The sequence below is a fragment of the Xyrauchen texanus genome, chromosome 43, assembly GCF_025860055.1.
Source record: "Xyrauchen texanus isolate HMW12.3.18 chromosome 43, RBS_HiC_50CHRs, whole genome shotgun sequence".
NCBI lineage: Eukaryota > Metazoa > Chordata > Actinopteri > Cypriniformes > Catostomidae > Xyrauchen > Xyrauchen texanus.
The window spans coordinates 10,748,856-10,765,640 of record NC_068318.1 but is presented as its reverse complement, the minus strand read 5'-3'; the positions used below and the strand labels follow the sequence as shown (position 1 = coordinate 10,765,640).

Genomic DNA, 16,785 nt, shown 5'->3' with positions numbered 1-16,785 from the left:
TCATACTGTAATAATAACACCTGTAGTATGTCTGTCTGTCTTCTGGGAAGTTATTAGAACATTCTGAATGTGAAAATGTATTTTTTTTTAATTATTATTATTTTTCATGTATAACTTGCATGTGAATTGAATGAATGAGAGGACATCTCCTATGTTTTAGCGTAGTGAGTGGAATTTTCAGACGGTACCTTACATCTGCGAAACCGAATGTCCAACGAATGTCGAACGTTAAACTAACTCTTCCGCGCTCTCTGGCGCCCTAGCAACCAGGTCAATAGGTTGCTTTGGAAGACTGACTGGAGTCACTCAGCACACTTGGATTCGATAAATACGCCCTGTAAAATTAGTCATGATGAGTAAGTTCAGTCTAGGTTTGAGACCCTAAAATCACCACATGCTTGCTCTGGTTTATGGCACATTGACTTTGCAGAGGAAATGCCCTCTTGCAAACTCTCAGTGTAATTGAATCAACACTTTGCCTCCAGAGACTCGGAGTGCTGCTCAGTTGAGCGTCTGCGCTTCCAAGGGAAGCAGCGTCATATCCAGGCTCAGACAGGGAATGTTGAAGATGCTTTCTGGAGTGCATCATTTCAGACTAGCAGCAGTTCTAGGTAGGTTCTTTTATTATGTCTCATTCTATCTGTTTCCGGTAACATTTGCGTTACAATGCCAAAAATCTGAGCGCAAAGCTGTGCACATCTCAGTTTATTCGCTGCAGTACCGAAGGCAGTGCATGCTTTAGAATATATTATTAATGATCCGGTGTAATATTCACTTTGGCATAATGCTTCACGGTCTATTACGCCACTCTGAATACAAGTCCTGTTATGTGTCCTCTCGTACACGAAGGGAACATTACTTAAGTCAAGCGGTTTTCCGAAACTACGCGTTGCGATTTACGCACAACACCATGGTCATAGCCTTTGTACATTATCTTCCGATTTGTATATATTACTTTTAATATTAAACCTACTTTTACAACTTTTAAAGAGTAATAAGATACGTATGTTTCTTGTATTGCGTAAGCGTCGTAAAGCCATGCCATCAGGTGCCATTCTGCTATTGCTGTCCCACATATATTCCATTAGCCTACATTCAGATTTTTGAATTTGATTTACACGTACATTGAAATATCAAGAGTTATGACTGTTTTTCATCAGAGTGCATGTGGCAAACTTTTAAACGTTAGAGCGAAGCGTAAATGGTAGGTGGTAGAGCTCCGTTAATGAGTAGTCTGAGTAGCAGTTGATGTTGGTCTCACTGAAGAGAGCTCAGATGTCTATTGGGTTCAGACTCTTAGGAATGCATGCGATGCTGGCTCGTGATCAGCGTTAAGGAATTTAATTGATCTGATGATGCAGTTGCAGATAGAGGTTCACGGTGACTCATATTAGGTGCAAGCACATCCAGTCCAGTCCGGAACTGAGCACTGGTCCAGTCCCTAAGAGCCACCCAGCCCTCTTGGTGGTCATTTCCACACACCCACCAGTGAATAATAGTGCCTTTTTCTTTTCAAATTGTTGTTGCCTCCTACAAAAATGCCTTTGTTCACAAAAACTACAGTGCTGGTACACTAATAAATGTTTAAACATGCAATTGATTCCTCAAGAAGTTATTTCTACCTGATCTGACCCTTAAAATTACTTTCTTTGGGGTCACCTAATGAAGGTTGATTCAGTCTTCATATTACCTAATATAAAAAAAAACTGTTAATTTAGATCAGTGGTTCCCAAGCTTTTTACAGTGGCATACACCTTCAAACATTCAACATCCTTTCGCGAACCCCGTCTCTAACGCATAGATAAAATTCACACAAGGTAATTTGTAGATATGTCTGTTTAACACAATTATCTTTGTAAAACAACTACCTTATATTAAACATGTTATATTTTTACATGTTTTGTACATGTTATATTAATCATATATGTATACTGAATAAATGGCTTATCGATTAAGATGGGAATGCTAGATATGATATACAGTGCATCCGGAAAGTATTCACAGCGCTTCACTTTTTCCACATTTTGTTATGTTACAGCCTTATTCCAAAATTGATTTAATTAATTATTTTCCTCAATTATACATACAATAGCCCATAATGAAAAAGTGAAAGAAGTTTGTTTGAAATCTTTGCAAATTTATAAAAAATAAAAGACTAAAAAAATCACATGTACATAAGTATTCACAGCCTTTGCTCAATACTTTGTTGAAGCACCTTTGGCATGAATTACAGCCTCAAGTCCTTTTGAGTATGATGCTACAAGCTTGGCACACCTATCTTTGGGCAGTTTCTCCCATTCTTCTTTGCCGACCTCTCAAGCTCCATCAGGTTGGATGGGGAGCATGAGTGCACAGCCATTTTCAGATCTCTCCAGAGATGTTCAATCGGGTTCAAGTCTGGGCTCTAGCTGGGCCACTCGAGGACATTCACAGAGTTGTCCCGTAGCCATTCCTTTGTTTTCTTGGCTGTTTGCTTAGGGTCGCTGTCCTGTTGGAAGATGAACCTTCGCCCCAGTCTGAGGTCCAGAGCGCTCTGGAGCAGGTTTTCATCAAGGATGTCTCTGTACATTGCTGCCACCTTCGGGTCTGCTCACCCAGTCTGAGGCTGACATGCAGATGTCCGCTATTCTGTCCCGGGCCGCCGTGAGCGCGAGGCAGGACTGGAAAACTCAGTCCCCCTACTACTCGATCGGTTCCTCGGGTCAGGGCACCGCTCATAGCCACGACCCCCCAGGTTCCGTTCTTCCCGGAAGTGCATGACGAGCTGATGTGGTCATGGAGGGCACCTTTTACTGCCTGGAACAGACACCTCCGCTCGCCACTCTCACTACCCTGGATGGCGGGGCAGCCCACGGGTACACGGTGGTCCTCCAGGTCCTCCAGGTGGACAGAGTGGTTGCGATCCACTTGTGTCCAGAGAACGCCACCACCTGGCTGGATCACCCGGTACTCCCCTCCAGAGCCTGTAGAATGACGTCATCACTGACCTCGAAAGTCTACAGCGCCACCGGACAGGCCGCCTCCGCCCTGCATGCCATGGCTCTCCTGCAAGTTCACCAAGCCAAGGCACTCAAAGATCTGCACCTGGGTAGTTCCAACCCAGATGTGCTGCAGTCTGCCACCGACCTCGCTCTCAGAGCCACGAAGGTCACAGCGCAGGCACTCGGGCGGGCGATGGCCACCCTCGTGATCCAGGAGCATCACCTCTGGCTGAACATGGTCAAGATGCACGACGTTGACAAGGCACGCTTCCTCAATGCCCCCGTCTCCCAGCTTGGCCTCTTCGGTGACACCATCGATGACTTCGCCCAGCAGTTTTCAGCGGTGAAGAAGCAGATGGCACATCTTGCTGCAGCGCCGCCAAACCAGCGCGCCCCGCCTGCTTGCCGAGGGCGTCCCCCTGCGGCTAAACAACAGGTAGCTCCGCTTCAACCCGGGCCCAGCTCTCAGCCCCAGCGTTGAGCACCTCGCAGACGGTGTACGCCCCCTGTCTCCAGGACCCCTTCCAGGATCAGGAAAGCTCCGAAGCGCTCCAGAGACAGGCGACCCAGGCAGTCAGATGTTCGCTCCAGAGCTGGTACCAAGACCACTCCATCCCCCAGTGGAGGGCTGGGAGGAGAATCCTTGTTTAATTTGCCGCACCGCCTTCGGGCTGCGGCACCCACATTCACAATAAAGAGTGATATCCTCACTCCCTGGGTTCCCATTCTCACGGCACCCTGGCTCCAAAACTCTATAGTCCCGGCTCCCCAGATGCAGTTCCCTCGCCTCCGGCCCCGTGACTGCTCAGCCCCGGTAGGCCAGCGGTAAGGACATCCACCTGAGATGAATTGTGACTAATTACCATCTCTATGTTCACAGTGAGAGTCAGGGTAGATAAAAAGACGGCCAGTTCACAGAGAGAGGAGAGAGACAGACAGACCAGTGTCTTCGTCTCTCTTAGAGAGAGTCTGGTGTTGTGTGAAGCTGAAAAGCAGACTGTTTATTTGATTGACGCTGAAAAGCCGTCTTATGTTTTGAGTGAAGCTGTACAGCGATTGCTGGTTCTTTGTGAATAAAATGGACTCACGTGGACTTACCCCGCTTCCTCCTTTATCTACCCAACCTGAACCTTTGTTACACTGGTGCTGAAACCCAGGAGAAGGAGGATGTCATTTTTTATTCCATTATCAATCATCATTGTCTATCAATTTTGTATTAGTATTAATGACCCTTTAGGCACATTGGTTTTACTTAATGACTGAAAAATAGTGAGTTGCCATTTGATTTTATGTTTACTAAATATTCATGAAAGGAATGTTATTTGGTACTTAATAGATTTAAAATGAATGTTTAGATTTTCATAAAAAATGCAATAAGTAATACATAAGTAACACAAAAGAAATCAGATTAGATTACTAATCTTAAATATTATGTTACTGAGAACAATTTTAGTACTTTAATCTGTAATCATTACCAAATTAAATTTCAAAAGTAATCTACCTAATAATAACAATAATAATAATAATGACTGTTAGGTTTAGGGTTGGGGTTTGGTAGGGTGTGGTAATATAATCTACATTCCTGTTGACTGTTTTGCATCATTAACAACAATAATTTATACAACACTTCCTGCTTTAGCCACTGGGGGCAGTGATTACAATTTTGGTAAACAATTTCAGCAGCAGAAATTTCGACCTACTGTTGCCTAATTCACAGTGCAATCAGTCTGGTTTGTTTGAGCATTCTGACCAGCCCAACCTAACAAAATTGGCTCAACCAATGATGTTTGGCTTGAAAAGCTTGCTAAATGAGTGCTGTATGTAAAACATGTGGGATGAACATCAAAGGTGCTAGCACAACTACATAGAACCTCATCAGACTTTTGAAAACTCACACAGAATGGTAAATCATGCTTTTGTGCTATGAAAAAAAGTTTAGCCAATATTAGCTAGAAAGGTAAACCGTTGTTTTTAGGTTTCTTACTCTAGTTTTACGATTTAGTTTTTACTAATCCCATCTCCTTTTAATTACAAAAAAGTTAAAACTAAGTATGTTTTTAGCACGTAAACCTATGTGCAGTAACTTGACTGAAATGAATGTTAAAACATCGCTAGTCCCTCAAATATCTCATTGAGGCTTCTGTTATTTCTCACTCTATTCTATAAATGAAAAAGACTAGATAGTAAAATTGTCAGTGAAAATTGTATATGCCATTGTCATGCAATGGGATATATATATATATATATATACAGTATCTCTCAAAAGTGAGTACACCCCTCACATTTTTGTAAATATTTGATTATATCTTTTGTGACAACACTGAAGAAATGACACTTTGTTACAAGGTAAAGTAGTGAGTGTACAGCTTGTATAACAGTGTACATTTTCTGTCCCCTCAAAATAACTCAACACACAGCCATTAATGTCTAAAAACCCTGGCAACAAAAGTGAGTACACCTCTAAGTGAAAATGTCCAAATTGGGCCCAATGTGTCAATATTTTGAGTGGCCAACAATATTTTCCAGTACTGCTTTAACCCTCTTGGGCATGGAGTTCACCAGAGCTTCACAGGTTGCCACTGGATTCCTCTTCCACTCCTCCATGATGACATCACGGAGCTGGTGGATGTTAGATTTTTTTTCCATCTTAGAACTATGGCAAAGTTGAAGCCCATCCTTTCTTTTGATGATTTGGAGAAGGTTGTGCATGCTTTTATGTCTTCTCGATTGGACTATTGTAATGCTTTGTATCTAGGTTTGAGTCAGGCCTCTCTTGCTCGCCTGCAGCTGGTCCAGAATTCAGATGCTAGGCTTTTAACTGGAACCAGGAAAAGAGACCATATCACCCCGGTTTTGATTTCACTACATTGGTTACCGATCCATTACAGAATCAAGTACAAAGTGTTGATGTACTGTATGTATTTAAGGCTCTTCATGGTCTTGCACCTGAGTACATCTCTGCCTTAATAAGTTTGAATCAACCTTCAAGGTCTCTCCGCTCTGGTGATCAGCTGTGTCTGTCAGTTCCTCGATCTCGCCTAAAAACTAAAGGTGATAGAGCTTTTGCGGTGGTAGCCCCTAGACTTTGGAATGAACTTCCATTGGTCATAAAATCATCTCCGTCTCTATTCTCTTTCCAGGGGGCCTTAAAAACGTATCTATTTTCCCTAGCTTTTAATTAATTGCATTATAAATTGTACTAGGTAAATGTTAACTTATTCTTGTTTTATAGGTTTTAAATGTTTTTTGCATTCTTAAGCTATATTAATGTGATTTATTTATTTTTTATTACTCCATGTACAGCCCTTTGGTACCCAGTGTGGTTTTTGAAAGTGCTCTATAAATAAAATTGAGTTGAGTTGAGAGTAGAGACCTTGTGCTCATCCACCTTCCGTTTGAGGATGCCCCACAGATGCTCAATAGGGTTTAGGTCTGGAGACATGCTTGGCCAGTCCATCACCTTCACCCTCAGCTTCTTTAGCAAGGCAGTGGTCGTCTTGGAGGTGTGTTTGGGGTCGTTATCATGCTGGAATACTGCCCTGTGGCCCAGTCTCCGAAGGGAGGGGATCATGCTCTGCTTCAGTATGTCACAGTACATGTTGGCATTCATGGTTCCCTCAATGAACTGTAGCTCCCCAGTGCCGGCAGCACTCATGCAGCCCCAGACCATGACACTCCCACCACCATGCTTGACTGTAGGCAAGACTTTGTACTCCTCACCTGGTTGTTGCCATACACACTTGACACCATCTGAACCAAATAAGTTTATCTTGGTCTCATCAGACCACAGGACATGGTTCCAGTAATCCATGTCCTTAGTCTGCTTGTCTTCAGCAAACTGTTTGCGGGCTTTCTTGTGCATCACCTTTAGAAGAGGCTTCCTTCTGGGACGACAGCCATGCAGACCAATTTGATGCAGTGTGCAGCATATGGTTTGAGCAGTGACAGGCTGACCCCCCACCCCTTCAACCTCTGCAGCAATGCTGGCAGCACTCATACGTATATTTCCCAAAGACAACCTCTGGATATGATGTTGAGCACGGGCACACAACTTCTTTGGTTGACCATGGCAAGGCCTGTTCAGAGTGGAACCTGTCCTGTTAAACTGCTGTATGGTTTTGGCCACCGTGCTGCAGCTCTGTGTCAGGGTCTTGGCAATATTCTTATAGTCTAGGCCATCTTTATGTAGAGCAACAATTCTTTTTTTCAGATCCTCAGAGAGTTCTTTGCCATGAGGTGCCATGCTGAACTTTCAGTGACCAGTTCGAGGGAGTGTGAGAGCGATGACACCAAATTTAACACACCTGCTCCCCTTTCACACCTGAGACCTTGTAACACTAACGAGTCACATGACACCGGGGAGGGAAAATGGCATTTTCACTTAGGGGTGTACTCACTTTTGTTGCCAGCGGTTTAGACATTAATGTGTGTGTGTGTGTGTGTGTGTGTGTGTGTGTCCTCATCACTCCAAGCTTAGTGCGAGAACACTATAAACATTTTTCTTTTTGAAATGTAACCAGTAAAATGTAAGGAAAACAGTACTGTATATTTTAATTGAAAGATTTTAGTGTATGCATAGTACATTTCACACTGTACGACAAGGAGGAATTTCTTGAATTACCTGAAAATTCTCTTAATGTTCTGGTTCATGATACTTCAGCAAACTCATGATATTTTAGCAAACTCTTGAATCAAAATTCTATGAACATTTTTAATTAATTCTTTATTCATTGTTTACTATATTTCTGCTCATAAATATCAAAAGATATTTGCTTATCTTTTTCAAAAATAGAGCTCTGAATTTTTGTTTAAATTTATACATTTAGCACTTGTGTTAGGACTATGCCCTGCAACTGGATTTTGTATTGTTGATCTGTTTTCTTGTTATTTAGGGAGAACTTCTGTTTTTTTTTTTATTTTTATTATTGTTTACTGTATAATAATTTAATTAATGATATAAGTAAAACCTTGTGTGCCTCATTCTACAATGTTGAATAAATGAACAAGACATTCTTTATAAGTATTTAGTTTTAATATTTCAAATTTGAATAGAGACTTGACTTGGACTCCACCTCAAATACTTGAGACTTGACTTGGACTCCACCTCAAATACTTGAGACTTGACTTGGACTCCACCTCAAATACTTGAGACTTGACTTGGACTTCACCTCAAAGACTTGAGATTTGACTTGGACTTCACCTCAAAGACTTGAGACTTGACTTGGACTCCACCTCAAAGACTTGAGACTTGACTTGGACCTCATGATTTGTATGTCATATGTTGTACTACAATCAAGAAACCAGCATATTTGCTTAAATGTACCCTGTATACCTGTATATTGTTGAAATTATTTGAAAGTTATGAAGCAAGGTAGCTTGCAATTCCTCAGTTTTAGCAGGCAAGATCAAGTTAGCTAAAATTACACAGATCAATCCTTATGGCACTATATTTCGTATGCTTTGTAGTTATTTAAGCTTGCCTGTCCAATAAGAAGAATGCCAATTCAGGATCGGATTTAATCCCCAAAACCGAACGGAGGTCCCTCCAGGAATCAGATGCCCTGCCAATGTTCACTCTAGTTTTCGCTCGACCATGATCATGTTCCCACTTAGCCAGACTGTTTGTTGTCGCTGTTGAATAGCGGAAGAGAAGCACTTAGGCAAGGCTCTCCTGAGCGCACATAAACGCCACATCCTTTGGATTTTCCCGGCAAAACGGACCTGGTCCCTTCGCATGAAAATCAGTCTACAGGCTTTAATATGCAACAAAAGAAGTCCGAGAAGGGATCTTTTATTTTTGCGTTACAAGCCGTTCACACATTGGCAAAAAAAAGGTGAATATTTCATGAAAATTGTTACAGACTGCACCTTTAAATATCCTGGGGAAAATGGACCTCCCCTGCCATCAGCTTTGTGCTAACAGATGAAGACTGTAGACTCACAATGCAAAAACATCCATGTAAATATATTGAGAATCTGACTTTAGTCTTTTGTCTTTAAAAGCCACTTCACATTGCTCCAACAAAGATCAACAAACCATAAATAGGGTTGATGGGGCAATGTGAGAATGACGAATGAATCAACTTTCTGAATGCAACAGCCAACTTAAAATGTTTTAAATGTTGCTTTTCGTTGCAGCAGTCTGAATTTGTCTTAAAAGAGATTAAACAGGGACTCAGTTATAGTGACCATTTAAAGCGGTTAAAGTGATAATATAAAAAATATTTTATGTTGTTTACTTTTCACATTTGAAACAGTCAACTTTTCAGCTAATGCACTTGACTTCAAAAATACATATACACAGGAAGTAACACGTCTGAGAACAGAATAATGTATAATTGTTTTGCATTTGCATGCAGATCTACTGAGGAAAAAGGATGTCACATTTGTTACCCTAGGGGCACAGCGCTGTGGCCTCTGTCTCTCAGGTCATTAACATAACAGCACAAAATAATGAGAGAACAGATACTTTACACATGCTATAACATATGCGCCTCTCTGCTTTTGAGCTGGCTGGGACATTAAGAATATTACAGGGCTTAACAATAAGGAGGACCCGTTGGCCCGGGACCAGTGTAAGAGAGTTTCAGGCAAGCTGACGGAACTGTCACTTGTCCTATTGGGTGCTTGTGTTGTGAATGCATAAAACAGTTTTTGATTGTATACATGTGTTTATGTGAAAACGGAGTGTTGACAGGTATGATATACAACACCACAAAGCTCAAATGTCCTGAGTGTATGGGCCAAGAGAGAGTTTAATGAAACTTCTTTGGGACATTTAATAGAAACATCAGTTTATTTGGTCATATCCATGACACATGATATCTGCTGAATGATATCAGAACCATCATATGTGCATGCACCATTTAGTAATTATACAGCACAATCCATTTTCAACCAGTCCACAATATACTGTAGCTACTGTAGCTTAACTAAGCAAGCTTTACAATGTTAATGTCACTCCAACTTAAAGACATCAGTTAGTCCATGTACATGATGTGGGGCTCCTTGAATTTCAACTGGATTGTCTGGGTAATATCTGGAGCAGAGAATCGAACACCCCACCAGCGGGACAGGCAGAACAAGCTAACTATTTCCAGAGCCGTGCTAGCACGTCACATTCTGTGATTAACCCCTGGGATTTTTCCTTTTTATTCTCATGCTGCAGAGACACAGCCTAGAGTTTTTCTTTTGGAATGAGGTTAGTGGTATTTATTTGACTTAATGTGCAATATTTACTAAAACAACTGTTTAATGTCTATATCTTAAATGGATAGTTCACCCCAAAATGAAAATAATGTTCTTTGCAAATTACTTTGCAGAATGTTCAGGTTTTACTTTTCCATTCAATGAAAGTGGATGGTGACTATGACTATCAAGCTTCCAACAGGACAAAAAGAACCATAAAAATTAGTCACACCATTTGTTCACATTTTCGTAGTCATGTAGCCTTGGAGGACAGCTTTGTATGAGAAATAAACAAAAATGTCTCTGTTTCAAAACATTTCAAACAACATGTGTGATGATGACAAATTTAGATTTTTGGATAAGCAGTCACTAGTTCAAGGAACACTTCACATAAAGAGGGAAGACAATATTTTCTTAATAAAGAAAGTAACATAATTTATTGTCAGCTTCTAGATGGTGACTAAAACTGTCATATAGCTTTTGTTCAGTCTTGTAAAGTTCTCCAGGGATGAGTTGATGGTTTGGATAGTTACTTCCCAGCTCAGCTATTAGGCAGATCACATTTTTTATTTACTTTCCCAACTTCCCCACAAATAGAGAAACACTGTCAATGTCTTGGATACTGCAATGACAGTTTATATACAGCATATCCATTTCCCTACTGCATATCAGAGTATACTCTTGATTATTTGGCTGTTATTTCTTTGTTTGATGCAGGAAGTGACCTGCGGTTCCCTGCTCTGTGTATTTTTAGTCTCAAAACATCTCTGTGTGATGTTTGAGCAAGGGTGGCTTCCTGGCCTGTCTGTGCACAGTGTGGCTGACTACATGCGAAACTGAGTAGGAATGGCGGTTTTTGGGGCGTGCATGGGTGTGTTTGTGTGTGAGTGTTTTTGTACAAAGTGGGCATCAGACAGAACATGATCAGGGGTCCACATCCCCTTTTAGCATGGGTGAAATCTGGAATGAAAGCTTCTGTAATCAGCAGGGAGCATTATGTCATTCTGTGGGTGGACTTTTAATGGCCAATAAAACACTGGCCCTCCAGAGGACACAATTCAGAGAAGTAGATTCTGAATAGGATATTGGGTTGATATCTTTTTATTTCTGACATGTGAAATTTTTTGACATCTGTGCTCATGTATAAAATACTGTGACGTGCACAGAATGGGGGCAGCATGGGCTCATAAAACAAAATTTAAATCTCGTAATAATCTCACAATAGCAGTTATGTATTATTATGAGATTTCTTTGTAAATCGCAAGTTACAAGCGAAACGTGACAGAATATATCGGTTTACAGCATATACACTCTAAAAGCTTTTTTCTCCAGGCCATTACTTGATTTTAATTTAATATTTGAGTGAAATAATGTGTTGTTTTCTATTCACAAACCTTCCTATCGGCAAAATGATTTGAATGTATGTTTGACAGTTTGTGAAGAGTATCATCATATTTCATAAATTATGGAAACAGAACACTTTTAATTTGTCAGCAATTTAAAAAGCACCTGGTATGAGTTGGTTATATTGCCTTATGCATTGTAAAGTCTTTAAAACAACCCCAAATTTGTTTTATTGAGGCGAGTAGTTATTCATTATTTTGAAGATTTCTTTGTCTTTACATTTCAACATATTCACATACTTTGAACAAATTTTTTATGCTACAATAATTCGTTGTGTCGATTGTAGTGACACAAGGGGTCTTTCTTGAGAGCCTTGTGTACTTCTGAACTTGAGAAAATGCCAATGTGAAATTGGCAGACAGAATTTGCATGTCCCGCCCCCAGACATATGGGTATAAAGGGAAGAAGGCATGTGTCTGTCAGTCAGATTTTTTCTTTGGAGCCGAGCAGTTGTGTGATCAGCGAGCTGTGTTCACGACTGCTTCACCCACCTCTGCAAGAGAGCTTCTGTTGGATCTGACGGCACATTGCAGCGGCTTTCTCCTCTCTCCTTTCTCCTTTCTACAGAACTTACTTCATCGTAGCCAAAAAAGGCAGTGGGTTGAGGCCAATCTTGGACTTGCGATTTCTCAACCGAACTTCACACAGACTCCTGTTCAAAATGCTCACGCAGAAGCAAATCTTAACCTGCATTCAGCATCAAGATTGGTTTGCGGCGGAAGACCTGAAGGATGCATACTTCCACATCTCCATTCTGCCTCGACACCGACCCTTTCTACGGTTCGTGTTCGGGAATTGGGCATCCGCATACTCAATCACCTCGACGACTGGCTCATCCTAACACAGTTACTATGCGCCCACAGGGACCAGGTACTCACGCACCTCAACCGTTTCAGGTCAACTGGGAAAAGAGCAAGCTCTTTCCAGTTCAGAGCATCTCTTTTCTCGGCTTGGAGTTAGACTCAGTCTCAATGTCAGCATGCCTCACAACCGAGCGTGCGCAGTCAGTGCTCACGTGCCTCGCTTGCTTGAAGCCAGGCACAGCGGTTTCTCTCAAACAGTTCCAGAGGCTCCTGGGGCATATGGCATCCTCGTCCGTGGTCGTGCCGCTCGGGTTGATAAATACGAGTCAGCACCGACTGAGGTCGCTGCACGCAACTCATATCCCAGGCAGCCTCAACACGATGTCGCAACAGGCTTTGCTCAACAGGGAGTGGAGGCTCCACCCCCAGGTGGTTCAGCTGATCTGGGACAGTTATGGAAAAGCACAGGTAGACCTGTTCACTTCTCAAGAGAATGCCCATTGCCCGCTCTGGTACTCCCTCAGGTCAGAGGCAAGTCCCCTTGGGACAGAGGAGCTGACACACAGCTGGCCCTGGGGGCTGCACAAGAATGCATTTGCCCCAGTGAGCATACTTGCACAGGTGCTGTGCAAAGTCAGGGAGGAAGAGGCCCCTTACTGGCCCACTCGGACTTGGTTCTCGGATCTTATGCTCCTCGCAACAGCACCTCCCTGGCAAATTCCTCTGAGGAAAGACCTTCTTTCTCAGGGACGGGGCACCCTCTGGCATCCGCGCCCAGACCTCTGGAATCTCCATGCCTGACCCCTGGACGGGATGCAGAAGATCTAAGTGGTCTACCACCAGCTGTCGTAGACACGATCAACCAAGGCAGAGCTCCCTCTACTAGGCAGCTTTACACCCTAAAGTAGCACCTGTTCACAAACTGGTGTTCTTCCCGATGTGAAGACCCGCAGAAATGCAGAGTCGGGTCAGTGCCCTCATTCCTGCAGGAAAAGCTGGAGGGGCAGCTCTCCCCCTCCCACTTAAAGATGTGTGTAGCCGCTATAGCAGCCCACCACGACGCAGTGGACGGTAAGTCCCTAGGGAAGCACGACTTGATTATCAGGTTTCTAAGAGGCGCCTGGAGGTTGAATCCTCCCAGGCCATGCCTGTTCCCCTCATGGGATGTCTCCATGGTCCTTATGGGCCTTCAGAGAACCCCCTTCGAGCCTCTAGAGTCAGTCAAGCTAAGTGGCCTCTCCCAGAAGACGGCCCTCCTGATTGCACTTGCTTCCATCAAGAGGGTCGGAGACCTGCAAGCGTTCTGTCAGCGACACTTGCCTGGAGTTCGGTCCAGCAGATGTTCATGTCATCCTAAGACCTCGACCGGGCTATGTGCCCAAGGTTGCCACGACCCCTTTCAGGGACCAGGTAGTGAACCTGTAAGCGCTGCCCCGGGAGGAGGCAGACCTAGCCTTATCGTTGCTGTGTCCAGTACGTGCTTTGCGTACCTATTTGGATCACACACAGATCTTTAGACTCTCTGAGCGGCTCTTTGTTTGCTTTGGTGGACAGCGGAAAGGGAACGCTGTCTCCAAACAGAGGCTCGCCCACTGGATAGTCGACGCCATCACATTGGCCTATTGGACCCAGGCCGAGCCCACCCCGTTGCAGGTTCGAGCACACTCTACAAGGAGTGTGGCATCCTCGTTGGCACTGGCCAACGGAACATCTCTAGCAGACATCTGTAGAGCAGCGGACTGAGCAACACATAATACCATTGCGAGATTCTACAATCTCTGGGTTGAGTCGGTTGAGTCCCGTGTTTTCGTTCCGTGTTTTTGACAACTGACCACGTATACCGCATACGCTAGCGTCTTTGCCCTCCACCGAGGAGAAAACATCCAGGTAAGACCTCAAACTCACGCTCCCTGGATGTTCTTCATCTCCAACCCTCTTGCTCACGAATTCAGAGGAGGAATTCCCGACCAGACCCACTACATGTGCTAATTACTCTGTACTGGAATAGATGCTCCATAGGTGCCGGTTATCACGGTCACCCCCAGTGATGTACTTTCCGTGGTATGGTCCCCCTGTCAGGCAGACTCGTGTCTCCCTTGGGCAGTCCCCACTGCCCCGGTCGCCATGTAGAGCTCCTCCCTCATTAGGCAGGACCTACCACCGCACCACTTCCATGTGTGGCGTAACGGGCCCATGTGACATATTTGCCACATATTCACCTCCCCAGCCTGGGCAGGATGTGGTCTCCACGGGGTCTTTTCCCACTTAAAGAATAGGACTGGATTGTGTCCTCCTTCACGATGCATGTTCTAGCTAGATGGCCCCAGCCGCATCTAACACTCTATGAGGAGAAACATAGAGAGAGAAAAGGCCACGGCTCGCGCGGCCTGCTCCCATACTTGTCACATCGCTTGTTCTCACCCCTCAAGGGAAAACCTTGGTCAGATGCCGGGAACCAAATAAAAACAATATGACGTCTTAGTGGGGTGTTGGGGAACGTTACGTGCAATCTGATGCCCATGCTCCTTTGGCACACTACAGCTTGCTGCACCAGCATCAGCAGATCACGTAACATGGTTCAGTGTAGGTGGCGTTATTGAATAGGGACTCCTTGTGTCACTGCAATCCACACAACGTCGATGAGTGACAGAAGAGGAACGTCTAGGTTACTAGTGTAACCCCCGTTCCCTGATGGAGGGAACGAGACGTTGTGTCCCCCTTGCCACAACACTGTACCAAGCCGCTTTAATGGCTGAACCTTTTTTCTCTGCTCCTCAGTGCAGAACCTGACTGAACAGATGCACGATCCCCGCCTTTTATACCCGTATGTCCGGGTTCGGTATATGCAAATTCTGTTCGCCAATTTTTCATTGGCCTTTTTCATATTCAGAAGTATCTGAGGCTCCCGAAAGAAGCCCCTTGTGTCACTACAATCGACACAACGTCACGTTCCCTCCATCAGGGAACGGGGGTTATTTCCCTTATTACAGTTGTTGGTTACACATATTCTTAAAAATGGAACGTTGTATGTCCGCCCACAAACATGTTTCTTCTCATTTCGAGCACTAATTAACACATATTTCATCTGTCTTTTTTGGACACCAGGCAGTTCCTGTCTCTGACATTAAGTTCTCATTTTAATATCCACCTTTAAAGTCATTTAAAGTTTAACAAATAAAGGCTGTCCACATACATGTTTTTCATGTCATTTCTAGCACTAATTAACAGACATTTATTTTTCTATTATTATATTTTTCTTTATTTTTTAATTATTGTCTTGTTGCTGTATTGTATTGTTGTGCACTGGAAGCTCCTGTCACCAAGACAAATTCTTTGTATGTGTAAGCATACTTGGCAATACAGATGATACTGATTCTGATATATCATCTGCCATTTTTGGACACTTTTTTTCTCTTATTAAAACATTAAATTATACTTTCAGTATCCCCGCACACATCTCCGTTTGGGTCAAACAAAGTTTGACAAAAAGAGGCTGTAATTCTCCCTAGAGAAGCCAAGATGCATTTTTTCATTGATTTGCACTTTGATTATTAAATGGAGTAAATGATAATTAAATCAATAAATGAAATATCTAAATATAATTTGAAATATTGAATAACATTCATAACGCAGTAATTATGTGCGAAAGCGGCAATCATGTGACAGGCTAGTGGTCGGAGAATTACACCTTACCTCACATTTGGAAAAACAAGACTTAATGGATGACACTCGTCTCATTATGGAGGTGGAAAAACATAAAGTTGGCTTTGACCCACAGGATTTCTTGTATAAAAATTTGAATGCAAAAGAAAAGGCATGGTAGGAAGTTTCCTCAGCTATTTGTCTGGATGGTAAGTTTTAATTTAAAATGTTTGTGATTCTACCTTTTCACATAAGAGAAGTACCATGTTTAAATGTTGAAATTCATAATAATGGTGAACTACTTATCCATTGTTGTATTTGTGCTAAACAGAAGTCGCGGATCGTTGCGCACTGCAAAAAGCGCATCTTATGTGAGAGCACAATCAGCACGTGCTGCTTCAATACTGCATACGCACCGCATAAGTACTGCAGATGGATCATGTGTGAAACAGGTATGATGGTGTGGGGATGCTTTGCTGCTTCAGGGTCAGGGCGATTAATTGAGGGATATATGAAATCTGCTCTCTACCTGAAAATCCTAAAGGAGAACATCTGGTCATCAGTCCGTGAGTTTAAACTCAAGTGCAGCTGGATTATGCGGCAAGACAATGATCCAAAATATAGGAGTAAGTCCACCTCTGAATGGCTCAAAAGAAGCAAAATGGCCTAGTGACTAGGAGTGGCCTAGTCAAAGCCTGACTTGAACCCAATACAGATGCAGTGGCCAGACCTAAAGCAGGCAGTTCATGCTCGAAAATCCTCCAGTG

At 43.0% G+C, this 16,785-nt stretch overlaps 1 protein-coding gene across 1 annotated transcript in view; it reads left to right on the top strand.

The window, feature by feature from the left end:
- The first annotated feature begins 303 nt into the window (after nucleotides 1-303).
- The window catches only part of LOC127635932 (integrin alpha-1-like), an 84,685-nt gene continuing 68,203 nt past the window's right edge, over nucleotides 304-16,785 (top strand). Inside the window, exon 1 of the mRNA XM_052116234.1 lies at nucleotides 304-611. Coding sequence (XP_051972194.1) covers nucleotides 560-611 — 52 coding nt within the window. The 5' untranslated portion in view covers nucleotides 304-559. The remainder of the gene's footprint in view (nucleotides 612-16,785) is intronic.